General features: G+C 52.3%; 13 protein-coding genes; 5 read left to right on the top strand and 8 right to left on the bottom strand.

Moving 5' to 3' along the window:
* Nucleotides 1-109: 109 nt before the first annotated feature.
* RCC_10986 (uncharacterized protein) lies at nt 110-1147 on the bottom strand (the record flags this gene model as incomplete). Its single annotated transcript, XM_023776212.1, has 1 exon — nt 110-1147. The coding sequence occupies one exon, from the start codon at nt 1145-1147 to the stop codon at nt 110-112; it is 1038 nt and encodes a 345-aa protein (XP_023631980.1).
* Nucleotides 1148-3083: 1936 nt separating this feature from the next.
* On the top strand, nt 3084-3749 carry RCC_10987 (uncharacterized protein; the record flags this gene model as incomplete). The annotated part of the gene is made up of 1 exon (XM_023776213.1): nt 3084-3749. One exon carries the CDS (start codon nt 3084-3086, stop codon nt 3747-3749), a length of 666 nt encoding a protein of 221 aa, XP_023631981.1.
* A 543-nt stretch (nt 3750-4292) lies between these two features.
* RCC_10988 (related to arsenite transporter ARR3) lies at nt 4293-5639 on the top strand (the record flags this gene model as incomplete). XM_023776214.1 has 3 exons in its annotated part: nt 4293-4446; nt 4503-5337; nt 5390-5639. The coding sequence occupies 3 exons, from the start codon at nt 4293-4295 to the stop codon at nt 5637-5639; spliced, it is 1239 nt and encodes a 412-aa protein (XP_023631982.1).
* A 67-nt stretch (nt 5640-5706) lies between these two features.
* RCC_10989 (uncharacterized protein) lies at nt 5707-6780 on the bottom strand (the record flags this gene model as incomplete). Its single annotated transcript, XM_023776215.1, has 1 exon — nt 5707-6780. The coding sequence occupies one exon, from the start codon at nt 6778-6780 to the stop codon at nt 5707-5709; it is 1074 nt and encodes a 357-aa protein (XP_023631983.1).
* Nucleotides 6781-7502: 722 nt separating this feature from the next.
* Nucleotides 7503-7796, top strand: RCC_10990 (uncharacterized protein; the record flags this gene model as incomplete). XM_023776216.1 has 2 exons in its annotated part: nt 7503-7696; nt 7754-7796. 2 exons carry the CDS (start codon nt 7503-7505, stop codon nt 7794-7796), a joined length of 237 nt encoding a protein of 78 aa, XP_023631984.1.
* Nucleotides 7797-7901: 105 nt separating this feature from the next.
* RCC_10991 (uncharacterized protein) lies at nt 7902-9967 on the bottom strand (the record flags this gene model as incomplete). XM_023776217.1 has 9 exons in its annotated part: nt 7902-8065; nt 8146-8482; nt 8530-8631; nt 8690-8739; nt 8793-8960; nt 9012-9145; nt 9196-9284; nt 9352-9827; nt 9883-9967. The coding sequence occupies 9 exons, from the start codon at nt 9965-9967 to the stop codon at nt 7902-7904; spliced, it is 1605 nt and encodes a 534-aa protein (XP_023631985.1).
* A 725-nt stretch (nt 9968-10692) lies between these two features.
* Nucleotides 10693-11051, bottom strand: RCC_12017 (uncharacterized protein; the record flags this gene model as incomplete). XM_023776218.1 has 2 exons in its annotated part: nt 10693-10904; nt 10964-11051. 2 exons carry the CDS (start codon nt 11049-11051, stop codon nt 10693-10695), a joined length of 300 nt encoding a protein of 99 aa, XP_023631986.1.
* Nucleotides 11052-11294: 243 nt separating this feature from the next.
* On the bottom strand, nt 11295-12639 carry RCC_10992 (uncharacterized protein; the record flags this gene model as incomplete). Of its 2 annotated transcripts, XM_023776219.1 has the most annotated exons (6): nt 11295-11305; nt 11426-11575; nt 11625-11758; nt 11807-11895; nt 11949-12499; nt 12555-12639. In XM_023776219.1, 6 exons carry the CDS (start codon nt 12637-12639, stop codon nt 11295-11297), a joined length of 1020 nt encoding a protein of 339 aa, XP_023631987.1. The 2 variants fall into 2 exon arrangements, with proteins under 2 accessions (XP_023631987.1, XP_023631988.1); XM_023776220.1 differs by lacking the exon at nt 11295-11305 and having other exon boundaries at nt 11412-11575.
* Nucleotides 12640-12919: 280 nt separating this feature from the next.
* Nucleotides 12920-13846, bottom strand: RCC_10994 (related to RRP7 Protein involved in pre-rRNA processing and ribosome assembly; the record flags this gene model as incomplete). The annotated part of the gene is made up of 1 exon (XM_023776221.1): nt 12920-13846. One exon carries the CDS (start codon nt 13844-13846, stop codon nt 12920-12922), a length of 927 nt encoding a protein of 308 aa, XP_023631989.1.
* A 538-nt stretch (nt 13847-14384) lies between these two features.
* RCC_10995 (probable meiotic recombination protein (Dmc1)) lies at nt 14385-15733 on the bottom strand (the record flags this gene model as incomplete). XM_023776222.1 has 7 exons in its annotated part: nt 14385-14452; nt 14505-14924; nt 14975-15031; nt 15086-15323; nt 15383-15478; nt 15534-15589; nt 15643-15733. The coding sequence occupies 7 exons, from the start codon at nt 15731-15733 to the stop codon at nt 14385-14387; spliced, it is 1026 nt and encodes a 341-aa protein (XP_023631990.1).
* A 1332-nt stretch (nt 15734-17065) lies between these two features.
* Nucleotides 17066-18060, bottom strand: RCC_10996 (related to hexamer-binding protein HEXBP; the record flags this gene model as incomplete). XM_023776223.1 has 5 exons in its annotated part: nt 17066-17210; nt 17265-17406; nt 17472-17610; nt 17666-17895; nt 18018-18060. 5 exons carry the CDS (start codon nt 18058-18060, stop codon nt 17066-17068), a joined length of 699 nt encoding a protein of 232 aa, XP_023631991.1.
* A 526-nt stretch (nt 18061-18586) lies between these two features.
* On the top strand, nt 18587-20128 carry RCC_10997 (probable UDP-N-acetylglucosamine pyrophosphorylase; the record flags this gene model as incomplete). The annotated part of the gene is made up of 1 exon (XM_023776224.1): nt 18587-20128. One exon carries the CDS (start codon nt 18587-18589, stop codon nt 20126-20128), a length of 1542 nt encoding a protein of 513 aa, XP_023631992.1.
* A 1321-nt stretch (nt 20129-21449) lies between these two features.
* RCC_10998 (probable nik-1 protein (Os-1p protein)) lies at nt 21450-25470 on the top strand (the record flags this gene model as incomplete). XM_023776225.1 has 4 exons in its annotated part: nt 21450-22311; nt 22359-25175; nt 25254-25381; nt 25441-25470. The coding sequence occupies 4 exons, from the start codon at nt 21450-21452 to the stop codon at nt 25468-25470; spliced, it is 3837 nt and encodes a 1278-aa protein (XP_023631993.1).
* Nucleotides 25471-26119: the final 649 nt, after the last annotated feature.

Below are 26119 nucleotides of genomic sequence, written 5' to 3' on the forward strand. Positions count from 1 at the left end.
GGAGCTGTAACTGTATGCTGCCTCCCCATGACTCAATCCTCGACGAATGGATCCTCACCGACTTGATCCCCGGGTACCTTTAGTCATCTTGAGCCCTCGTCAGCACCCTTCAACCCTYCCTTGTCGCCGCCTCGCCACGGCCGGATGAAGTGACAGCGGGCGGCGAATGCAGCATTGCCTGCGTCTTGAGGGAAGGATCACCAGCAGTATCGACCACGAATCCAACCGGGGCTTCGTTGGATGAGGAGGACCGAGACTTCTTCGCAGCGGACTTCTCACCTCGACGACGGATGTAGTCCTCCACACTGACGCCTTTAGCTGCAGCACGGTCTGCGTATTTAGCTGCTTTCCGTGCGGAAATTGCAACATTGTCCTTCTGCTTCTCCCCTCGTCGTTGTTCTCTCCTCTTAGACTTGGCAGCCTTTGCGAGTGCCTTTTGCGCCGCCAAGTTGTACTTGTCGACCTGTTTGAGCTCGCCTTTGGAACTCCGCTGCTTCTCTTTAGCCGTCGCCAGCTGCGTGATCAACGCTCGCTCTGCAACACTCAATTGGCTGGTCAAATGTGCTCTTGCAACACGCTTGAGCTCTCGTTGTAGCTTCCCGCGGGTATGCTTTGCCTGCTTGCGAGCTGATTTACTCGAGCCCTCGCCAAGTCCTGTCGGCTCCTTCAAACCAGCCAGGTCGAAGATGTGCGAGAGTGTAGCCTCGTCTACTTTTGTTGAATGTTTACACGATTTCTTTCCATTGTCCTTGCTTCCTTTGGGAATCAACCCACGGTTGACAGCCTCACGAACAACAGCTTTTGTCTGGCTCTCCACGCTTTTGGCCAGATGCTCACCAGTGGCCGTGTCTGTGCCGTCCGCCCGGCGCTTCGAACGGTGACGTGTGTCCACATCGTTGCCATCTCTCTTCCTCTTCAGCTGTCCAGCTGCCTCCTTCGCCTTGTCTTCCTTGCTTTCCATGGTGCCCTCGACCGTCTCGCCCTTGACAAATCGGCCGTARAGTCCTCCAAAATGCACACCCTTTTCYCGCACATTGGCCAGCGTGCTCTTTTTTCCAGAGCCCAGATTCTTCAATCCCTCGTCAAAGGCGCGCATCCACCATTGATCGGACACGGCGGCGTGCTTGTTCAGTCCCACACCTAGCATATCCACCTTTTTGCTTACAAGCAGAGGCCGCCGAATGCCACGGTCCGTTGCATCCAGCGAGTGCCCATCTCCACGCCAGCCATGACGTTTGAGATATGCGTTGGTATCCATGATCCACAATCCGGTTCAGACGACAAGTGAGTGAAGGTGGAAGGTGGAAGGTTCGGTTCCTCCAAATCTCCAGAACTTTTGCGGAAATCGGCCTTGCTATTTTTAAGCTCCGAACGGCCGATATCCTGATCTAGTCTAATCTTCCACCCATGTCATCAGGGCAGCCGTCCGAGTCCTCACCTGGGCAGTCCCTTATCATCACCACCTCAACGACACCGGCTCCTATCAATATGAACATAGCCGACCTGTTGGGCCGCAACTACCTCTTCGTGGATCAACGGACACTAGTTCAGTTTTCTCGTTGCCCTTCGCCACCTTCTACCTAGTTTTCGACACACATACCAATACCAAAATGAACGACGCTGGCAGAATGAGCTACGGCGTCCGGCACTGAATGCTTAATACCCGTGGGTCGATGAGCAATTGCAAGAGCGACGGCYCAGAAGACGATACGGGCAGAGTATCGAGAGTAACATCTTGATACTGACCGACCACGACCGGGACAATTCTAACTTGTCGCGGCCTAGATTGAAAGACCTGTCACTATTCACTTTCACTCCAGGGAGCGACACATTCACTGGGTGTATACAGAATCGGACACGATCATCGTCCGGCTTTTGGCTGACAAATCGATCTCTACAGACACGCTCATCAAGCAGTTGTGCTCGCACAATCCCAAAGCGTATGCTTGATACGACTCTGGTCAGTGTGGCAGGTAAGTTAAGTAGGAAGGTACCGAATCTGCTGCGATCTGCTTGTCATCACAAGCTCTGAGGCAAAGTCTCGCTCTTTTTTCGTTCTTTCTCTTGTCACTAGCATGCACTCTTTTCACTCTTGGGCCTTCAACCATCTGGATCACAATCGACAAGCTGTATCGGCAAGCTCTTGTCTCTTCGACTTCTTCGTCCGGACTGCGCCGGATTGTCCCAAAGACATGCCGCGTCACATCTTGGACGTCGGTCGCTCTCCCAATCCGCAACAACAATCCACTTTCTTCGTGGCACTTTGTCCCGAGATTCGATACTTGATCTGCTAGCACGCCCTCTCAGTGCCTCCTAATGAAAAGGGCGAGGTTCTGCTACTCCGCCGCCCTAAGAAGCAGGCGCCCCTCACATTTCGGCCTGACTTTGGTCAGTGCTGTCGTGCTCCAGGTCAAATTCAGCCAGGATGCCTATCGCAGTAAGAGTCAAGAGGCCATTTTGAAGGAATATGAGGAGGTGCTCAACGCAGCTAGAATCCGAAGGTGAAGCAGACCGCGATGGTAAATGGACGCGAGAATGGCATGTGATTCTGGCTTGCTCTTCGAAAGATCTCGGCTATGTGTTATTATTTGGTGGTATTAATCAGCTCTGGCGCAGTCCAGCCTAAGCTGAGGGAGGAGTATCAAGTGAACGGCGCTGAGGCGAGAGTGGGCGAAACCATGCAGCATCCTCTGTGCATGCGAGTTACAAACGATCCCGAATCCTTCTCACCAAAACCAACCAATGATAACCTCAAGACGACGCGGAAATTACGGGAGCTTGTAAGTCGCATGCAGGAAGACGCTGCAATAAACAGCGGAGAACCGATCCACGTATTTGCCCCATTTCGTATTTATCCTTTGCAATTCTTACCACTCGCGCATGCCATTTCACAACTTTGACTCACGGCACCACCGCCAAACACTTGAGGCATACACAGACGGGTTTCAACTTCCAACGCTCGCGCCCGCACATTCGACCTTTGACTTCCGACGCTCACGCTAGAACCGGTAGTCAAACACTCCGACCTGCCAGTTGCGAACGACGTCTTGCGGCCTCTCCATCCTGACATACTTGTCGCCAAAATGGCTTTCGATCGACCAGTATGCCCACAGCAACAGTCTGGGCTTCTTACAGTCTTGCCTCCTGAGCTCCGCTGTCGGGTCTGGGAATACGTACTCTCGGATACCAACTTCGCCTGCGTCATGCTGCGTCGCCCTGGTGAATCGCAGACATCACCCGCAACGCACAACAAGCTGTCGCTACTCCAGGTCTGCCGCGCTACATACGACGAAGCCGCGGGTATTTTCTACCACCAGCATCGGCTACAGATCAGCCCACTCAATCTTCAGCCATTCATCAAGTCCACAGGTCTGAACCGACGTGGCAGCATCCGAAGACTGGTTATTGTTGTCTCGGCCTTTGAAGATATCACCTTGGCCTGCAAGCAGCTACGATACATGCCTCACCTGGAAGACGTCATGTTCAGATTCGATCGCGCCGCCTTGTACAGAAGATTTGTGGATGATGATCTCAAAGAACTTGCGGCTAGAGAGCGTCCTTTCCTGAAGGGCTGCGGTCTGAATACAATCGCCTCCGCTTCGATTCAACTCACGATCACGGTAGGATCTTGGCCCGGCCAAAAGAACCATGCCGCTCTCTTAAAGGACTTTGAACAAGCAATCCACGCAGCACAATCGCTTAAGCCCAAGAAGAACATGGTTGGCACCGGGAGCTCCTGCGTAGGTTGAAGCTCAGGGTAGCGTTTGAAAGGGAATGCGGTTGGGAAGTCGCAGAGACTCGCTGTTGATGCTCATCGGACCTGAGCTTTGAACATGTTAAATCCCCAGCAAGGCGTGATAATGGGAACATCTTCACGACCCCGTCTGTAAGTGCTCTTGCAGAGCGACTCCACCGGTATGGAGACCAACAGCGTGCATCTTGTCGTCTGGGAAAGAGGGAAGTATGGGTGGACCTAAGGTAGCCACAAATCTGATCCCGTTAAAATGCTTTGATTTTGAGACTGCTTCAGGACGTGATTGTCGATTTGGCGTATATTTTATTGTGGCATTTCAATCCATCATGTAACGACTGGAACATGCTTGACATGGGCAGTAGAGAAGATATCCTTCAAAGTGGTCACCGCTGTTCTCTGATTGGATAGCTGGATTTCCCATGTGAGTGACATCTTCCCGCTTTGCGATTGGCCACAAGAGCAAATACTCTGGGGTCGATATAACTCCATCAAACCGCTTGCCATCACAGAGTTCCAACCACGATCCAAAGTCAAAGCCATGGATACCGTCGAAAAGTCCGTCGCAAACGATCCAAGACCAGATGCAGGTCTTGGAAAAATCCATGAACCTCCCAATGGAGGAGAAACATTACATTCAAAAGAGAAAGCAGACATCAACAGCAACGATCTCGAAGCAGGCTCACAAAAAAGCAGCAAGTCATCCATTCACACACCAACAACATTAACCCTCACACTAACTCCCACACAGCACCCCAACAACAAATCAACCCCTCACCAACAACAGCACCACCCTTCAAAGCCCTCAGCTTCCTAGACCGCTTCCTAGTAATCTGGATAATCCTCTCCATGGCCCTAGGAATCATCCTCGCGAACCTCGTCCCATCCACAGGCCCCGCCCTACAGCGCGGAACATTCGTAGGAGTTTCCATCCCCATAGCAATCGGTCTCCTCGTCATGATGTATCCCATCCTCTGCAAAGTCCGCTTCGAAACCCTCCATCTCCTGCTCCGCCACCGGGACCTCTGGAAACAAATCGCGATATCCTTCGTGTTGAATTGGWTTCTCGCGCCTTTGTTCATGACGGCTTTGGCTTGGGCTTTTCTGCCCGATAGGAGGGAATTGAGAAATGGGCTCATCTTTGTGGGCGTGGCGAGGTGTATTGCCATGGTGCTCATCTGGACGGATTTGGCCGGTGGTGATGGGGATTATTGTGCTGTTTTGGTGGCTTTTAACAGTATTTTGCAGATTGTGCTGTTTGCTCCCATGGCTGTCTTTTATGTGCAAGTCGTCTCGCGGGATCCAACTGGAGGTGGAGTTGGAGAGGGTCTATACTCGCATGCTGCAACTTCCGTTGCCGTCTTCTTGGGAGTACCTTTGGGCGCTGCGATCGTCACACGGCTGGTTCTCAGACGACTGATGGGAGAGCACAACTATCAGTTCTACTTTATTCGGTTCGTGGCGCCGTTCTCACTGATTGGACTGCTCTACACAATCATTGTCCTGTTTGCATCGCAGGGATTGCACGTTGTTCAGCAGATTACATCCGTTTTGAGAGTCTGTGCGCCATTGGTCGTTTACTTCTTGTGAGTACTCATATTCGAAGAGATTTTTGCAGATGCTGACATTAGATTACAGGGTTGTGTTTACTGCTACGGCCTATATGATGTGGAAGACGGGATTCGGCTACAAAGTCAGTTGCACACAAAGCTTCACAGCAGCGAGCAATAATTTTGAGTTGGCGATTGCTGTTGTGGTGGCAGTGTACGGCGCGGGATCGCAGGAAGCACTTGCGGCTACGGTGGGCCCATTGATCGAAGTACCGGTGCTAATAGCATTGGTGTATGTCATCAAGTGGTGCCAAAAGCGCTGGAGCTGGGAAGGATAGTTCCAGCATCGTTTGCGTTTACATTATGTGTACAATGGTAACGAGAGACGTGTCATATTGCGATGTCTCACTCGATGTTCCCAGCGCCACTCCACAACGCCCACAGTTTGGTCGGAGACTCTGGGACCATGTAGTCGGTGTCTTGGGGCTGATCTTGGCCGGTGGCATCCACTTCTGCCGGTTGTAGGATTGGCCCACTCGTGGCGTCTGATGCCTCCCCGACCTTTACAGAATCTGGGATGAGGATGTCTTCAGCATAAGCGACGGTCACGCCAAAGGCCTGGAGTGCTGCGTTGAACATGGCCAGTAGGTGGTCGGAGGCAGCTTTTGCAATTTGTGAAGCTGCAGAAAGTGCTGGAGGACCAGCAACCAGGAAGAACGGTCCTCGAGGAGCACGAGACGAGTTGCCGCTGTTGGCTTTAGGCCTGTCCATCAGATGATTTTTGTGAACCTGGATAGCACTTTCCACAAAAGTGACGCGTCTTGTAATGGCTTGTTGAAGCAGACCTCCAGACATGGCGAGGACTCCTCGACTATCCGTCTCTTCTGGCAGGGTGTCCGGACAGCATATCACGCCTTGTATACCTTCTCCCGTCTTTGTGATTTGTTGTAAGGTGGCCTCCATATCCCCAAGAGTCCACTGATCTTGAAAGTACACACTCACGCTCATCTCTTTGCTCAGCCTGCCAATCAACGCAAAGCAGTTCATCTTCAGCGCCTTCAACGCGGCCTCCTCATCGTGGCTTCCAACGAGAATGATGCCTGAAAAGGGCTGGCGAGTGACCAGCAGTTCGATGTAGGAGAGCAGAGATTGGTGGAGAGTGCCCGCAGCCAGGAGAAGCAGCTGTCCCCGAGGCGCTCCAATGCTCACCTCGTTCGCTGGGAGCTCGACTGCCGATTGCTGGGAAGATGCGGGACTCTTGGGCACGTTGATGGACAAATTGGAGGCTTGCGAGCGCGAAGGTATGTGCGACATGTACGAGGGAACGTAAGGCGTGTTGCTGCTAGGCCGCGAGTGTCCGTTGGAGGACGCAAAGGGGTTTCCAATGCCATTGCCATTGAGATTCCGGCGTGGGGTCGAAGGGACGCCCGAGTATTCACTGCTTGTTCGGCGTTCGCTGTCTGGAGTGTGAGCCGCCATGGTGGACGATGGGGTCGAAGCGGAAGCGGTGGACGACGGAGGACAGTCGGTGACGGAGAGAGATCTAGTGATATCTGTAAACTATGGATGTATGCTGAGTGAGAAGCTTCTGGTGTCGCGCCGGACGACGTGCGGTGTTGTTTGACGGGGTAAGTAAGGACACCCCTACCCGTTCACACGGGAGGACAGGAAAAGTGGGAAGGATTAGATTGGATTCCTGAGACGCTGGAGAAGTAGGGGTCGATGTACTGTGCAATAATGGAAGCACACCCTCCGACATGAGGCATGTTGCCCATTCCGTCCTTCCGTACGGCATGAGGTAAGGTACTACCATTCTTCGTCTTCGACTTCCCGAGCGTCTTGCTAGACTAAATGAGGTAGGTGTCACGTGGGCTCCGGAAGGGCATGGCTCGGCCGCGTGGGGATGATTACAAGTCATTCGGATATGCTTGACTGACTGACGGGATATTATTATTATCGTTACTCCTCCGACCAGGACATCAGAGTCACCTACGAGTCGTACCTGCGTCCACGACAGCGATCGGCATAAGCAGTCTCGCTTGTCTCAAAATGCCATTCCTATTGATTGGTCCTCCTGGAACACCGACAGACTAACAAARTAAAAGTAATCCCATATGTAATTGCCGCTTCGCTCCTTCCCATCTGCGACTTCCCTTCAAAATAACAGAGACCAGAGGTACAACCTTTGGAAGAGACACAACATGCAGTTCCGATCCTTCCTGGCAATCCTCCTGCCATTCATCACCTTCGCCGCAGCATCGCCCCTCGCCACTCCGGACGACATCGAAGCTCGCCAGCTCAACCAACTCCTACTATGCCCTCTTCTTGGAACTGGCCTTTGCAGTGTGCAGTGCCAGCTCAAGACCAGCACCGCAGGCCAATGCTCCCCTGATTAGTATGTTGAGACGAGAGCACTAGCTCGAGATGAGAGCAAACTGACCATGACTCTCAGCAAATGCTATTGCCAAGACGCGGCCGGCACCATCATCACTTGAATCAAAGCTACCTTATACAGACGGATGTGTCGCGGTATAGAGATCGACAGAACAGCAAATCGACAGTCATTCGGGTTGCCCTTTGGATTGTCCTTCTAATTATCRTCATCCCTCATCTTCAGAAGAAGATGAGAGTGGGGGAAATGTCATGATCAAGCCTGCAGATCCACCCAAATCCTCTTGTCTACCACCGGTCTGAATCCCGGTCACGGCCCAGTTCTCATTTTCATCAGCATAAATCGGCAGCAAGTCGTCGGCCCACACGGCATCTGAGACAGAAAATAAGTTAGCCATCAGTATCATTTCTTCATGCTCATATGTGTGTTCCTCGCACTCGAAAATAACTTACCGTCCTCAGCAGCGTTCTGCAGTCCTTGCGTATGAGCTTCAATCCCCAACCTGACTCTTCTCTGAACATCATACAGCGTCGGTCGATTGATTGGAAGATACTGCACACAGTCCATGATAAGAGTCAAGAGATCCGGAGAGAACTCTGCACGAGCCTCGTCATTGAAGTCATCCGGCGTGCGACGATCATCCCTAAAGCCCGTCTCATCTTCACGCTCACAGCCTGCTTGTCGACGTTGTATCAGACGCCACATCAGGAACCCAATTCCCCAGACGTTGGATTGGGTACTCATGGGCCAGACTCCTGCAGAACCTGCCAAGGTACTGTTGAGTTGTTCCTATCTCAGGTTAGAGGGCACCGTATTGAGACACCTGCGAGACTTACTGGAGGTCTCGATTGTGGCGTACCAACTTCAACATGGCTTAGCTGAGCGACAGTACGTCGATCATTTGGTAAGACAAACATTGCCGGGCCGAAGTCTCCAAGCTGCAGGGGGATGTCGTGTCAGCGTGCAAAGTTATGGGTGTCATATGAGCTGGCTCACCTTGGCAGTTGGATACCAGCAGAAGCTCTTCCCAGGGTCGCTAAGGAAGACTGGCAGTTGGTCAACACCTCGCGCATCTCCCAAGCTGTTCGGGTGCACTCACTGTTATCGAGCTTCATATCTCGGTGGACGATAGGATCCCACGAAGCTCCACCAGGATCGACATCTCCTCTGTCAAGAATCACGCAGGCATTTACAAGATCTTCAAAAAGCTTCCAAATGAAAGGCTCAGGCACAGGCCTTTCAACTTCAGTGAGGGTACCAAAACCACCTACTCTGTTAGCTTTACGCAATCCTACCCACAACTATCAGATGTGCTTACAGCATTCTAGATAGATTCGGAAACTCTGATGACGACCCGATTCATGAGCCGTGGCATCATCCACGCGCCAGTTCCGAAGTTTGACGATATTTTGAGAACCGATGCGACTTCTCACTCGAAGCATAGTTGTAATTCTACGAACATTAGCATCCGACCCTGGCACCAAAGGTAAGGAGAAACTCACTCAGTTGGCAAGTTCCGGCCAATAATAGTTGCYGAATCCCACACGGAAGCAAAGTCAAACATGTCCCTTTCGTCCTTGACGACAACTCGCTGTCAAAGGTCAGTCAGTGCCTAGAACCGTTGGCATTCGCAAAATCCACCACCCAGCAGGACTTACATCCACGACCAACCCCGCCACCGTCTTGATATAAGTTATGATACTCTTCCTGTTGCCTCCCGTACCCGCCGGACCAACAGCAGTCCATCGCGACGAGAGAGTACCACTAGCAATCCTATCTCCACCAACAATTCTCGCACGCTCCGCCGCCTCCGCGGTCCTATTGCGTTCTTGATCAATCCGAAGGCTATCAAGCCAGGCCTCCGCGAAGTCTGCTTTAGGGTAAGGGGCCCGTAGAGTGAGGTAATTGTTTATGGCCTGTATGAATTCCGTTCTAGCAACCGAGAGGGCTGTTACTGCGGTTGAGTACGCCGCTACTGCATTATTGTCTGTGACATCTGGAGGAGGCGGCACATCAAACGCGGGAGTGCCTGCATTATCCAGAGCAGTGCGTAGGGCGTCAATAGTCGGTGTAAGGGCATTTCTTTCGGCGACAAGGAGACGATTCCAGAGATTCCTACTTCTCGTTCTGATACCTGTGCGAGAGTCAGGAAGCGTTTTTCGGCCATTTCAATGGCGTGGTGGTCTCACCGTGGACTCCTTTCATTCTCCCATTTTTGGTGTGTGCCCATGCTCTCACCTCAAGGTCAATGTATGCATCTACGGCCGTCGCCATTTCCTCCCAAATTCCAAAATTCTAGGAAATTTGTGAATGGAGAACGTCTCATCCACGAGCTTTCGGGATTCACAGCGGCTCCATTGGTCTTTGTGTTTTGCTGGACAATGCTCGATTTCGCTTTGTTCAACAGTGCTTCCAGTGTCAGAATCGGTCCCGCATCCGGGCAGTTCTATAGAAAACAGTCTCTTTGTCTCACACTGCACATCGAGAAGAGAAGAGAAAAGAAGAGAAGATCCAAGTCGAACGGGGTATCTTACTCCTGTGCTCGCAGACAAGTCGCCTTCGGAGTTGGAGGAAACATGGAGACACTACTTCCCTGATTCTCAAAATCATCATCTCGTTCCGCGATCCCTGTTGCAGCCCGCTTCTCATAAKAGTGATTCGGCATGTGTGCGTTCCATGCAAACGAATAACAATTAGATATTTTCAAGCAAACGACAACTATAATACCACTCACTATCGTGATCAACATAGTGTAGATCCTCCGCATGGACTTCAATCACATGTCTCACTCTCGTCTGCAAATTTTCCAATGTCGGTCAGCAATGTTGCAAGTACTGGCTCGATAGAACAGCAAATTGACATTCATTCGGATTTCCCCTCGGATTCTCCTATTGAAGCTTCTTCTTTCATCTCCACATCCTCTCCTTCTCCTCCTCTTCTTTTTCGTCTTCTCATTCAGCTTCCATTCAAACGTCCCCCTCCTCCTCCTCCTCCTCCTCCTACTCATCATCCACCCCATCATCACCATCAACGTCCTCATCCTCCTCTTCCCCTTCTTCGTCTTCTCCTGATGTCTCTTCCTCTGATGGTGGGGGAGAATACATGATTGCTGTTGACGGACCCCCAAGATCATCGGGTGGCGTGACACCAGCCCAACTCAAAGCCCAGTCCTCGTCAGGAAGCGCAGGTATACGTGTGGCCCATGCCCCATCTAGAAGCGATACTTGTGTCAGCTACAACCAATAAGACTATGGCTACTATCCCACTTACTCCCTTTCCCAGCATTACGCAAACCCTGGTCATGTGTTCTTATTCCATGCTCTACTCTCCCCCGAAGACTATCCAGATCGGGTCGCATGTCTGGCAGGTATTCAGACAATCCATAATGAGGTCCAGAAGATCCTGACTGTAGAAGTTCATGACGGCCTGGGTGAATGCGTCAGGTTGCTGGTGTGTTTCGTTAAAACCATCTTGCCCAGCATTCTCCAAGGCGGCATCGCCATTCTTGTTAGATGCCAAACCCCACATCGCAAGTCCAATGCCCCAGATATTGGACTTTGAGTCCATTCGATGGAGATCATCAGAGTCGAACAAGATATCATTAAGTTGTTCCTACATAGCTCATTAGCGCATGATATCACTTCACCAAGAACCACATACAGGAGGCCTTGACGACGGGGTACCAAAGAATCTATGTTCTAGCTGATCGAAAGTACGTTCATGGACACTCACCATTCTCCATTTTGAAATCGCGATGAATGATGGACTCTCTGTCGAGTAGAGTGCATGCAATTACAAGATCCTCAAATATCTTCCACATATAAGGTTCCGGTATGAAGGCGGGCGGTGAACTCCTCAGTTTGTTAAGATCTCCGAAGCCGCCTACACGATCAGTCAGAGCGGCCGCGACCGGGATGGGAAGAATGCTTACAGTACTCCAAGTAAAGCCGATACTTCGTGGGACGATTCCGGGCGGTCCCAGCGCTGTCATTAGTTCGCCAATTTCGAAGCTCGACAATCTTGTCCGAGCCATTTCCCCCTCGAACTCGCAGCATGCTTGCGATCCTGCGATTGTTAGGACTGCCTTGTATCAATCAATTCTGATGCACTCACTCCGTGCGTAGATTCCTGCCAGGTATTGTTGTCGAGTCCCAGAGCGACTGCTCGCCCCAGTCCTCCGTTTCTTCTTTGATGATGACCCGCTATGAGAGCGTCAGTGCTGAAGATTGAAGGAATGCCGCTGAACGAGGCCTACATCTACAATCTTCCCTGCCACAACCTTGACGAAGGTCTGTATGTATTTATCGTTACCTCCCGATCCTGCTGAGCCCTGATCGAACCATTGGGATGAAAGGCGACCAAAGGACATTCTATTTTCTTCTTCGTCGGACGATGCTCCATCCATACTAGTGTCATCATCATCATCATTAAGAGCTGCTCGTCGTTTCTCGATGGTGGCTATCCGTGCCTTTAGAGTATCGACAATTTTATCCTCGTCTATCGACATTTGTGCAAGGTAATCCTCTGTGTCTACACATTCTTTTTGGGAAAACATGTCTTGTATCTGTTCATAAATCTCGGTACCTAGATCAGCAAGTCTCGTCCTCAAAGGCAAAGCTGCCCGGGCATCTGCGAGCCACTGGTCCACCACCGCTGCGTCGTCCGCGACTCGCATCTCGTCGCTGAGTGGGTTGTTGATTATATCAGCCTGTACTGCTTGTAATTCGAGTATCGAAGCGACCAATGCATTTCGTTTCACGGGTCTACTTGCTATGGCCGCCCACGAGTCGGCAATGCGTTGATCAGCTGTACTTGTAAGTGAAGTCTTCATATTGTGGGCTCATAGCTGTGCTGTGCTTACGTCGAGGTCCACGATCGGCCGTCTTTATATTAGCCCAGGCATCGAGCTCAAGGCGTCTCCAAAGAGCAGCACCATTCTGAGCCATGAGGAGTTCGATGTGTTGGTGATGGCAAGCGGTATACTGCGATTGTGATCATACGCCAATCCTTCACCTCGAAATTCTTAGGGTCCTGTTCACCGTGCAGAACAAAGGCTTCTGCATTTGGACGTGAACCTTGCGTCAAAGACACAAAGAGGGGAGCCAGGTGAAGAACCCTCAAGACACGCCTCGAGGACAAGGACGCCAAGAAGGTAAGCATGTCTTTCTTTGTGACAAAACCCCGACTCGAAAAGGGTATCATATACGAACAGATCAGTGTATTCGCTCACTCGGGACGGAATTTGCCCTTCCGCCGCTTCATCTCCTCCACCCTCCGTTGGTCCTCTTGATACCCCTTGACCAGATCCTGCGCCTGCTCCTTCTTCTTCTCGCGCACCTGGAAGCGATAGAAGTCCTCCTTGATCCGATTCTTCTCCCGCTTCTTGAGTTCCTCCTCCTTGGCCTTGGCGTCCTCTTCTCTGCCTGCGCCCGTCCGCCCACCACGCGTCACTGTAATGAATCCATCCTCGTCGGGCTCGGAGCGTAGTTTCGCCAGTGCTGCCGCCTTTGCCTCTTCCCGTGCCGTGAATGCCGACATGAAAGCGTCTACACTTGCCTGCAGGAGCGCATGGTCCGGATAGCGCAGTGCATGATGTGTGAGATAGCGCGCAGATCCGAGCGGAGCGGCAACGCCTTTGTCTGAGACCCAGTTGATTGTCGTCTTGCTCTTCACCGCCCGCTTGACCACCTTCAACGCTAACTCCGCACTCGCTCGGTCGACAAAGGTTACAATCGCTGTTCCTCCACTGCGATGTAATTCTCTGTCCCATACTTCGGGTAGCCGTCCCACCTCCTCCGCCGTAGCCTCATCATCTTCAGTTCGTTTTCTCTTTTTGCTCTGCTGAACCGGCGCAACCGGGGCACTGATTCCCTTGCCCACCCGTGCTCCCTCAAATGCCACGCTTTCTACTCGTACACCACCGAGCTGATTCGCGAAGAGACTTCGGAAATGCTTCTCTGTTGCATCTGCCGGGACATTGACTGCGAAGAGCTCTCGGGGTGTGTCCTCGGTGGGTACTTTGGGTGTATTTGCGCGGAGATAGAGGTGATGTGTAGTTTCTTTCGCAAATGCTTGTGATGGTGCGACACGGAGTGGAAGAACCAGAAAGTCATTGACTGTCGTGGCGATTTTGTGCGAAGCCATCGGAGCCATTTGGGAGGTAGAGGGAAGTGGTCGTGGACGTGGTCGTGGCCGTGGTCATGGACCTGGAGTCTCAGAACAAATTCATTGATCGACAGATCTTCGTTCTAGGGTTTAAGTTAGTTAGAGCTTAAATGCTGTCGTGGGATGGCTTCCGAAGAGACGACACGACAATACATGGACATTGAATTTAGAGCTCAGCGACTGATTGGAGCTTGGTCTTTGGTAGACGAGGGCTTATGAAACTGTTCATTATGTCGTTGATCATGGTAGTAATATCCACATGGCTAAACATATCAGTCCGTGAACAGCGTCTCTCGAACAGCATCTCTCTCTCTCTCTCTCTCTCTCTCTCTCTCTCTCTCTCTCTCTCAACACGCATGATGGACGCCGCCACCGAGTATAGCAGCCCAGAGCGCCTCGCTTGCAATCAAAATTAACAGAAGAGCGAACACATCTCGAACAAAGGCAGGAAAAGAACAGCGGAAATGGGCATAAATCTTGGCTTCGTTAGAGTCGGCAGGTGTGGTCCGGTTGTCGTAACAGTCGCTCAAGCCTTCTCGGGATCGTTGATGCCACCCTCGGTGATGACATAGGTGGCCTCTGCCTCGGGACAGTCTGTAAAGACGATTAGTGACAATTTGATGGATATTTCATGTCAGAAGCTTACCTGGCGAATCCATGAGCTTGGCGACACGCTCATCACCACGACCCTTGCGGAGTAGGAGGCGAGTAGAAGACGCATGGGCCATGACGTGACCTCCGGTCGGCTTGCGTCCATCAGCACCGGAGAACAAGGCACTGGCGCCTGGATCGGACTGGACGTGGTTGGTCAAGAAGACTGCGATGTTGAAGATCTCGGCGAAGTCACACAGCCGGCGGAGATGCTGGCCAAGTGCCTGTTGCCTCTCTGAGAGCTGGCCACGGCCGATGTAGTCGGTGCGGAAGAGATTGAGAATACTGTCCACAAYCAAGAGGCGGTAGTCGCCCGAGGCAAACTCTTCCGCGAGGTCGTTCAAAGAATCATGTTGGTCCTCGCTGTTGGGAGTGCGATGAACATAGAGATTCTCAATGGCTTGGTCTGGATCAACTGGAGGAGGTCAGAAATTGTCAGTGCAGGCATGGTGACGACCAACATACTGTCGAAGCGTGCGGCGATCTGAGCAATCCTCTCCGGACGATATGTGCCCTCGGTATCTGCGAACACGTTAGATGGTTGCAGCCTGCGAGACGAACGTAGCGGGCGAATACCAATCACGGCCACTTTTCCCAAAGCACCGCCTTTAGATGGAGGCAGCTGGGCGACGACAGACATGGTTAGACCCAATTGGGTCTTACCACACCTATATTCGCCATAGACCTCGCTGACGCTGCTCGACTCAAATCCGCCGCCGAGAATCTTGTCCAGCTGTGTGCTGCCGGTGGCAATTTTGAAGCACAATTTACGCTTTTCGAGGAGCTCAGTCCCTGTCAGGAATCGAGAGTGCGTCTGAAGCACTTTTAGCAACAACATATCTGAAAGACGACAGTCCTGGACGAAATACTCACGGTACATTTACTGGCCGCCTCCTTGACCTTTTCGACCTTGATTTCAGAGAAGCCCTTGATATTCCCGAGAGTTCTCTTCGTGGCACTGAAAACCTGCTGTTGGACTCTATTAGCTCTCCTATCTGGCCCATGTGATGGCGGTCCTACATACGCCAATGGTGTAAATCTTCGCGGCCTTCAGTTTGAGGACGTCGGAAGCATTGATTCCTGTGGCTTGCAGTCAGTCCAGGCGTCGAATGCATGCTTTTGACGACTCTCACCGTGGTTGGTCAGCTCGTCTATCAGAGGGATCTCATTCTTGGTGGTAGTCTCAATATCCTCTCCTTCGGAGGAAGCGATGGAACTGGGCATGCTGGAGGACGCTTTGGCTGTGTAAGAAAAGCGTATAGGTCGCAGAGTGCAGAAGAGATTGCGAGTATGTGGAGGATACAGAGGAAGAGGATGAGAGTGAGAGGTTTATGTCCAGGCAGACGCGCTCGTGAGGAAAGAGCGCCGAAGCTCCTCCCCATGTTTGGGAAGGAGCGAGGAATTCAAAAAAAGCTGCCTCAATCCACATGTCGACGGTAGTCACAATAGTTCAATGCTACCGGCAGATCCACGTCTTTCGCATTTCGTCTTGAGCGAGTATGCTTGATTCGTTGACAGGCGTAGCCCTCTCGATAACGCTAGCGCCGTGGTRGGGACCACATAGGGAGTTCCAGGCTGCAAAGGAGAACTGCGGATTCCCGGGGTAGTCTGCGTAAATGTGCAACAATCAGAATGCGATTCTTACATGTACTTTGGAATCGTCAGGCCGTATCTGTCAAACCATGTCAGTGATGGGGGAAGGCAAGTCACGTAGCGTGTGCGACTCATTCGTTGTCAAAACACCGGGATACGTCCTGAGTTGGCGGTAGGGTACGCAGAGAGGAAGGCATCTGGTCGAGCTACTGTCTCGCATGAGGRAGAACAAGCAGAGCCCTCGAGTCCGGGTGTGTCGGGTGGTTAGATCGCGGAAACATTTAATGGCAACAGGATCTGTATGCTCCATGTCGACTGACTCGTTGATAGGAGCTGGCTGTGTCATCGCACCAGTTCAGAGTATGCTTCGTGCTGTCCTGCAAGGGGATGTAATCAACTGCTCATATACCTTACATTTGCAATTGAACACAACATCGAGCAGTCCCTCGACATCAAACCACATTGAAAGACTTGTCAAGTAGTAGACAATGAGATAGATTACTGCGCCGTCAAAACGCATAGTCGCGCATACTCACCGTTACGGGCAATATGTGCGGTTTGCGCTCCAACTTTGCGTAGCATCCCGCTGGTCTAGGATCACAACGCACCGATCTTCCGAGCCTCTCACGTCGACAAAGCTCGCTCTCCTCTCTCCGCCTCCGCCTCCCAATATCTTCTTGACTACCTCCTCCCGACTGCTATTGAGGTATCCCGCAAGCGGAGCACCAGCAAAGACAGCCGTCACCGGCTTCCATCGTCCGCTCTTTTTCGTCTGGTGTGGATATAAGGTATTCTGGGTCGTATGGTATCGTAAGGAAACTGCATGTGTCGTCGTCGTGAGATCGTTTCGAACGCTGGATGAGTGTAATGCTGGTTATGCTATAATTCAAAAATGGCGGCCAGAAGAGTGGGCCACGTCCGCTTCTCGGCCAATGAAGCGGGCCCAAGCTGACCAAAAGTCAACTACACGGCGACCTGCGCCGGGGCGATTGGAGCGATGATTGCGGCATCCGGCTGGAGGCCAGGAGCAGCCACCAAGCCCGATTCACCGTTTGCATCGGGCGCTGCCTGCGAGCAGTCACGACTGATGTGGCCAGTTTCGCCACAGCTACATGAAACATCAGCAAACGAAATAAAGTCAGAGCCGTGGTTTCCAACGTACCGGTAGCAAGTCTTGCCCGCGCTGTTCAGTGGGCCTCCGTTTGGCGCAGTGCAATCCTTGCTGATGTGGCCGAGGCGGCCACAAGCGTAGCACTTGACGGCTTGCGCTTGGCAGTCTCGAGCGAAATGGTTGGGTCCACCGCCTGGTGATGAACAGAAGAGTTAGTAGGCGGTAGAAGAGCTGTCAGCCCGAAAGGGATTCTCTTACACTTGTAACATGTCGCACTGCGGTTGGTGCCGGCGAATCCACCACGGCCTGCGCCGCCAAAGGCTCCGCGGACGGGTGGTCCACCTGCTCCACGGCCAATTGGTGCGATTGGTGCCGCTCCAGGGGTTGGGCAGTTACGCTTCGATGGTCAGCAAGTTGAAGGATGGAAAACGCAACAGAAMCAATTGGCTTACCGCGAGATGGCCGACTAAGCCGCACGAGTAGCAGCCAGCTGAGCCCTGGCCCTGCTGGGCGCGCAGGCGGATTGTCGGGCAATCGGCCTGAACGTGACCCAATCCCTGGCACGAATAGCACTGCTTGCTCTCGGTGGTCCTGGGCAGCGGACAGCTGTTGCTTTCGTGTCCTGCATTTTTGCAGTTATAGCACAATCTTTCAGCTGAGGCGCACACTTCGGCATGGTGGCCTAAACAATCATGGGTCAGCCATGTCTTTGACACTGGACATTGACCAACAGTCTAGCATAGCCAGAAACATTCTCTTCGGGCTATCCTGTGACCATCGTGTCTTCTTCCTCGTTGTATTTACCTAGAGCTCCACACTTGAAGCAGGCTCGACGCTGGGCAGCCATGGTCTCAACTTTGATATTCTCTTCCTTCGAGTCGCTTCCTTGAATAATGGTTCGTCTGTGACGTTGATATGGCGAAGTCTCGAGGTAATGCTCAACAGAACAAGGGATTGATGGCGTGGGCAAGCGGGTCGATGTGTGGTCGGGTATAAGTTGACGTGCGATTTGTCGGGGTGTCGCTTGTGGGACGAAGTTATACGTGAGCGAGGTATACTGTGTACCTTCGCGAAGAATTCATCTCAATCACGTGTGCCCCTCGGCCGAGATCCGATCGGCGGCAGCGGCAGCGGCATCTTGGTGGGGCAAGCTCGAGGACTGTACGGTGAGGTAAGGTCACGTCTCGTATCGAAACAACAATTGGTTTCATATTTCCCTATTTTGGTGCAAATGCTACTTTGCCTGGTCTGATCGGTAGTATAAAGAACCGCCCCGACCATTCCTTTCCTCGCACTCATYTGTCGTCCCTTCCCGCCCAAGAGCAGCACTTCTCATACCATACCATACCCCAGCCACAACCACAACGACAACCATGGACACCGTCAAGGATACAATGAACAAAATGGCCTCCGCCCTTCATTTGGGCGGTAAGCAACCCTCGGAAGCGCCTGCAGAACCTCCCACCGACTCGGAGTACTCCGAGTTGAAGGAGAAGTACGAGAAAGCCGGTCAAGGCCAGGTGCTCACCTTCTGGGACGACCTCAAGCCAGCGGAGAAGGGCGGTCTGTATCAGCAACTCGCACCAATCGATCCAGAGCACATCAACAAGATCACAGACAGAGCTCTCAATCCTCCAAAAGCCGAGCATGACGACTCGAAACCAAAACTCGAGCAGCTTCCGGACTCCGCAACAACATCAACCATCGACAGTGACGACGGTAACCTGAAGAAATGGTACGATGCTGGTTTGAAATACATCGCCGACAATCAGGTCGGTGTGGTACTCATGGCTGGAGGTCAGGGTACGCGGCTGGGTAGCTCGGCGCCAAAGGGTTGCTACGACATTGAGCTTCCGAGCCACAAGTCGCTGTTCCAACTACAAGCAGAGAGGATCTGGAAGTTGCAGCAACTTGCTGCTAAGGTGCACAATAAGGAGGAGGTCGTCATACCGTGGTATATCATGACTTCAGGCCCGACTCGTAAGCCAACTCAACAATTCTTCGAGGAGAAGAGTTACTTTGGCTTGAACCGCAACAACGTCATCTTCTTTGAGCAAGGCGTTCTGCCGTGCATCAGTATGGATGGCWAGATCTTGCTCGAGAGCAAGCACAAGGTTGCCGWTGCACCAGACGGCAACGGTGGGTTGTACTCTGCCCTCATTGGCTCGGGCATCGTACACGATATGGACAAACGCGGTGTCAAGCACATTCACGCGTACTGTGTGGACAACTGCCTGGTGCGTGTTGCCGATCCAACCTTCATCGGCTTCAGTGCTGAGAAGGGAGTCTCAATTGCGACCAAGGTCGTGCGAAAGCGCGATGCCAAGGAGAGCGTGGGTTTGATTCTGCAGAAGAACGGCAAGCCGGACGTGGTTGAGTACTCCGAGATTGATCAGGAGACTGCCGAGGCCAAGGACTCGAAGAATGGCGACTTGCTCAAGTTCCGCGCTGCCAACATCGTCAACCACTACTACAGCTACGAGTTTTTGGAGTCGATCCCGCAGTGGTCTCACAAGCTCCCACACCACATTGCCAAGAAGAAGATCCCAACCGTCGATGAAAAGGGCGCTGCATTTAAGCCAGAGAAGCCAAACGGTATCAAGCTTGAACAGTTTGTGTTTGATTGCTTCCCGTTCCTTGACATGGACAAGTTCGCGTGTATGGAGGTAAAGCGCGAGGATGAATTCTCTCCGCTGAAGAACGCCAAGGGCACTGGAGAAGACGATCAAGACACCTCGCGAAAGGACATCCTCCAGCAAGGCAAACGCTTCTTGGAGGCTGCTGGCGCTGTTGTCACTAGCGAGAAGGCAGATGATGGTGTTGAGGTTAGTCCGATGATCAGCTATGCTGGAGAAGGATTGGAGTTTTTGAAGGGTCGTACGGTCAAGGCGCCAGCGGTGATTGAAAAGGAGTAATGAAACGACGTTATGCAAGGCGCATAGCCGTATAGATACGATGCGATTGTGTGAACAAAGATACATTTGGTCTGCAGTCATGATTGCGATGCAGAAGTTTGTCGACTTTAATTTTGATCGACGGAGAATCTACGACATGGGTTCGTTGTGCATTATTAAGTTGTTCGCTACCCGATTCCATCACGTCCTCAACGCGGTGCCAAGACACAGCGTCTTGGATTTGCCATCGGCTGATTCACAGCCACATGAGGACAGTTGTACAGTCTCGTTTGACAGCTCGTTCTCGCCACGTGCTGGTGAGGTAAGAATGCCGAGACAACCCGTCTGGTCTTGTAAAGCACTCGGAACCAGCCTGCAGGCTGGCGGTGGGGGTAAACGGAATACGGACCACCGAAGATCTCGCCTACTGGACTCGATCGGAGCCCAGCATTTGTCGGAAGCCTCAGACCGTGAATGGAGCAGCAGATAGACCTACTATGTACTTGAATGCCGAATTTAATCATCCGATGTTGATATAGTGTTTGTAGGACCCATGGTCTGCTTTATGTTACTGTCCACGTGCGAGTGAATGGAATTGAAGCAAATCGGGGTGGAGTAGAGCTAAAAAGGGGTCCACCCAAGTGTAGAGGATGGCGCCAGGAAGAAATATGACGTCTGCACACCGTGATCGAGGTGATCTGCGATCGCACACTGCGTGTAGAGTCAAGAGTGGGATGGTTTGTCGCTGTGCGCTCTTCCATAGACGTGGAGGTGTATTCACCTCCATCAATAGCGATCTTTGTTCCTCGAGAGAGAAAACCTACCTAGGTTTTGTCAGCTGTCTCTCAAGTTTCGAAACTTTCGATCCACTGTTTTATACTTTGACCTAATAAATCGCTGCTGCAGGGTTCCAACCAAGCAACTGTAATCGCGTTTCGACGAGCTCTACCTAACTTGCTCACCACCTTCCGTACCTGTGTGTCAATCGTGTCGCGAGATGAACGTCTGTCTGTGAGCGGGCAGGATACTGACTTGGAGCAGTCCTCAACAGAYGGTGGAAGAGTTCCGGCATTAGATCGCAGATCCACGGATCCACAGGGCAGCATCGTCATTTCTTCAGACCTTTGTCCCCGTCCCGACTTCGAGTTGCAACGCAGCGCGACCTCCCCTTGGAAGTCCCCATTTATCCCTCTCCGCTCCAACGCCCGAATCCCATGCCCTACGCACTGGCATCGCCGAGCCTGCATGAGCAATAGCTCGCGGTGCTCCTACCGTCTCCATAGCATCCACGCGACGCTCTCACCCCACCACGTCTTCGCCCACCGCCTACAGCACCGATATAATGTCGCACGAGACCTCCGCCGCGGTCGCCAGCATCTTGTCCAACTTTGCCAAGCAGTACACGCCTCTGGAGCCTGATTCGTTCCCTGCCCTCGCCAGCGCAAATGGCACCAAGAACAACAAGGTCACCCTTCCGGGCGCCGACACAATAGAAAAGCGTACCTTGGAGCGTGAGCTTACGAGCCTCGCGGCACGCATCCACTTCCTCGAGGCTCGCGCGGCCAGTGGAACCAGTTCCCTCCCCATAACACCCAACGAACCTCTAGCGTCTGCCTTTGCGGACAGCCCCTCATCGCCTCGCGGCGCCCACAACCAACATCGTCAACGATCGTCATCATGGGTCAACCATCTCTTGGCGAAGAGCGAAGGTGAACAGCATCCACGACAGCTCACCGAGGAACAGTTTGCCTTCCTCCGTGATCACATCGACCAGCAAGCCCAGGAGATCAAGACGCAGAAGGACTTTATCGACGGGATCAAGTCCCAGCTGACCCATCAGCAGACAGCTACCAAGGCTGCACTGGACACTCTCGGTAACTCGCAGTCTATAGAGCAGTTGAAGCGGGAAATCGAGAAGAATGCACAGATCAATGCCACCTACCAAAAGGTGCTCCGAGAGATTGGCACAATCATCACCGCCGTGGCAAATGGAGATCTCAGCAAAAAGGTGCTCATCCACGCCACCGAGAAAGACCCGGAGATTGCGAGGTTCAAGCACACAATCAACAAAATGGTGGACCAGCTGCAGGAGTTTGCGAGTCAGGTCACACATCTCGCAAAAGAAGTCGGTACTGAAGGGCGTCTTGGTGGACAGGCGGTGGTGCCTGGTGTGGACGGCATCTGGGCCGAGCTTACGCAGAATGGTACGCACGATCATACCCTCACTCCAGCACACGCTAACACTACCCAGTAAACGTCATGGCGCAGAACTTGACAGACCAGGTGCGAGAAATTGCAGTGGTGACAACAGCTGTCGCGCAAGGCGATCTCAGCCGAAAGATCCAACGACCGGCAAAAGGAGAGATTCTCCAACTCCAGCAAACGATCAATGAAATGGTGGGCCAACTTCGAACTTTCGCTACGGAAGTTACGCGAGTATCTCGTGATGTCGGAACCGAAGGTGTCCTTGGCGGGCAAGCCCAGATTGAGGGTGTACAGGGCATGTGGAATGACCTCACTGTCAACGTCAACGCCATGGCCAACAACCTAACCGCACAGGTTCGCGATATTGCAGAGGTCACGACTGCTGTTGCCCGTGGCGATCTTACGCAGCAAGTCAAAGCGCAATGCAAAGGTGAGATCCTAGCACTAAAGACAACCATCAACTCCATGGTACACCAACTTCGGCAGTTCGCACATGAGGTCACGAAGATTGCAAGAGAGGTGGGTACAGAAGGCAAGCTTGGAGCCCAGGCTACTGTACATGGCGTCGAGGGTACCTGGAAAGACTTGACGGAGAACGTCAATGGCATGGCCATGAACTTGACTACTCAAGTGCGAGAAATCGCAGAGGTCACGACTGCAGTCGCTCAAGGTGATTTGAGCAAAAAGGTCGAAGCTGAGGTACAAGGTGAAATCCTCGCTCTGAAAATCACCATCAACGGCATGGTTGATCGTTTAGGCACATTTGCCTTTGAGGTCAGCAAAGTCGCCCGGGAGGTGGGAACTGATGGTGTGCTGGGAGGACAAGCCGAGGTCGCCAACGTGGAAGGCAAATGGAAGGATTTGACTGACAATGTGAACACCATGGCCAACAATCTGACCGGCCAGGTACGAAGCATCTCCGATGTTACACAAGCCATCGCTCGGGGAGATATGAGTCAACGTATCAAGGTCCATGCAAAGGGCGAGATACAGACTCTCAAGGATACGATTAACGACATGGTGACAAGGCTCGATGCCTGGTCGCTCGCCGTGAAGCGTGTTGCTCGAGACGTCGGTGTGGATGGCAAGATGGGCGGTCAAGCTGAGGTTGAAGGCATCACCGGAAGATGGAAGGAGATCACTACGGACGTCAACATCATGGCGCAGAATTTGACGTCCCAAGTGCGCGCTTTCGCCGACATCACACACGCTGCCATGAAAGGAGACTTTACGAAGATGATCAACGTTGAGGCATCTGGCGAGATGAATGAGCTGAAAAACAAGATCAACAAGATGGTACTCAACTTGCGCGAAAGTATCCAGAAGAACAATCAAGCAAGGGAGGCCGCCGAGTTGGCCAACAAGACCAAATCCGAGTTCCTGGCAAACATGAGTCACGAGATTCGCACGCCCATGAACGGCATCATTGGCATGACACAGCTCACGCTGGACACAGAATTGGAGCAGAACCAGCGGGACATGCTCAACATCGTGTTCTCGCTCGCCAACAGCTTGCTAACCATTATCGACGACATCCTTGACATTTCCAAAATCGAAGCAAACCGCATGATTCTCGAGGAAGAGCCCTTTTCACTGCGAGGACTTGTTTTTAACAGTTTGAAGTCACTGGCTGTGCGGGCCAACGAAAAGGACATTAGCCTGGTCTACGACACRGATAGCTCAGTGCCCGACTACATTGTTGGTGATTCGTTCAGATTACGGCAGATCATTCTTAACCTGGCCGGTAACGCGATCAAGTTCACCGAGCACGGAGAAGTTCGCGTCAAGATCTTCTCCGACCACAGCGTCAGATGCACTGATGGAGAAGTTGTGGTCAAATTCGCCGTGTCCGATACAGGCATCGGAATACACTCCAACAAATTAGACCTCATCTTTGACACCTTCCAACAAGCGGACGGATCAACGACACGCAAATTTGGAGGCACTGGCTTGGGTCTCTCCATCTCCAGGAAGCWGGTCACGCTAATGCGCGGTAAAATGTGGGTYGAGTCAACCTACGGCTCTGGCAGCACATTCTTCTTCACCTGCGTTGCACGTCTTGGTAATCCCGACGTCGCAAAGGTCATGCCTCAACTACAGCAGTATCGGAAGCACAATGTGCTCTTCGTTGACAACGGCAACACAAATTCCTCCGACTCAATTGCGAACAGCATCAGAGCCTTGGACCTAGTACCGTGCGTCGTTGGTAATGGCAAGGTCTCCGCGTCCGAGCTCAGTCCTGATGACCAGTATGACTGTGTCATCGTCGACAACAGCGAGACAGCTCTGAAGCTTCGCAGTCTGGAACGTTTCAAGTACATCCCAATTGTTATGGTGGCGCCGGCCATCTCGGTAAACTTCAAGACCGCGTTGGAAAACGGTATCTCGAGCTACATGACTACTCCGTGTTTGCCCATCGACCTTGGCAACGCGCTCATCCCCGCGCTCGAAGGTCGTGCTGCCCCAATGTCCGCTGACCACACCCGAACGTTCGACATTCTCCTAGCAGAAGATAACGCCGTGAACCAGAAGCTGGCCGTGAAAATCTTGACAAAGCACAATCACAAGGTTACTGTTGCCAATAATGGACTAGAAGCGTTTGACTCCATCAGGAAGAAGCGTTTCGATGTAGTGCTCATGGACGTGCAAATGCCCGTCATGGGAGGCTTCGAAGCAACCGCCAAGATCCGCGAATATGAGAGGACACATGAGCTGGCTCGGTCCCCCATCATCGCACTCACAGCGCATGCTATGCTTGGCGATCGGGAGAAGTGTATCCAAGCGCAGATGGACGAGTACCTGTCCAAGCCGTTGAAACCCAACCAGCTCATTCAGACGATTCTGAAGTGTGCTACCCTAGGTGGTGCGTTACTTGAACGAAAGAACGATGGGCGTGGCCTGCTCATGGAAGAGGAAATGAAGTTATCTGATGCTAGCCCAGATCACAACAGACTACTCACGACTGCCAAACGGCCGGGCCTGAACGAACGAGGATATACGGAGAACGGACYACCCGGTCTGGAAAGCCCGGCAATAGTGACTGCCGAGCAAGACGATCCAATGATTCGAGTAAGCACATCTGACTATGATGGCGTAGATACGCGAATGAGTTGCTGACATGAGCACAGGAGAGTCTCGTCCGTGCGCACAGCAGTTGATGACAAGCATTGCATTCCTGTTTGTAAGGCGGCATTTCCAGCCGTCCTCGGCACTCATTACTGGCCGACCCTTTGTGCAGAGAGAACAAATTCTCGGTGGAATGGCTGTCTGCTTCGGCGTTCCTGAGTTGACCTACTGCRAGGTCTTTGTGATGTTATAAGCATTTTTCGACGGCCCATCATCAATGCTGAGGTCCCGCATTCGCATTCGCAGGCGCTGAGCGTTATCTTCCGACTTATGATACCTCCGCTTAACAGCGATCTACTTATGCCATGAAATATTTTCGAGAGCCATTCATCACTTTGGCTCTACGGACCAACCTACAAGCCTTGGCAGCACTTGCTGATGTATCAGAGTCTCCGTACCAGAGTCTCCGTTATGTCTGTGCAACCTGCCTTTTGATGCCGGCATGTGGGAGGTCTACGCCACGTGAGGCCAGTGTCGTGTCAATTGGTAAAATGCGTGTCGTCCTCCGACCCTTGGGTCTTGTCAGAATCATTCCTGCAGCAGTGCAGCTGCTTATTGATTCAATCATGTCCCGATCCAAGGTCCCATCAGGCAAGCAGGGCGGTCGATGGAAGTGAGACTTGGTCCAAGGGTCGGGCWCGGGGCAATCCATGAATCTTAATCTTAGTGCATTTTTGATTA

This window comes from Ramularia collo-cygni (assembly GCF_900074925.1).
Source record: "Ramularia collo-cygni strain URUG2 genome assembly, contig: RCC_scaffold26, whole genome shotgun sequence".
NCBI classification, from domain to species: Eukaryota; Fungi; Ascomycota; class Dothideomycetes; order Mycosphaerellales; family Mycosphaerellaceae; genus Ramularia; species Ramularia collo-cygni.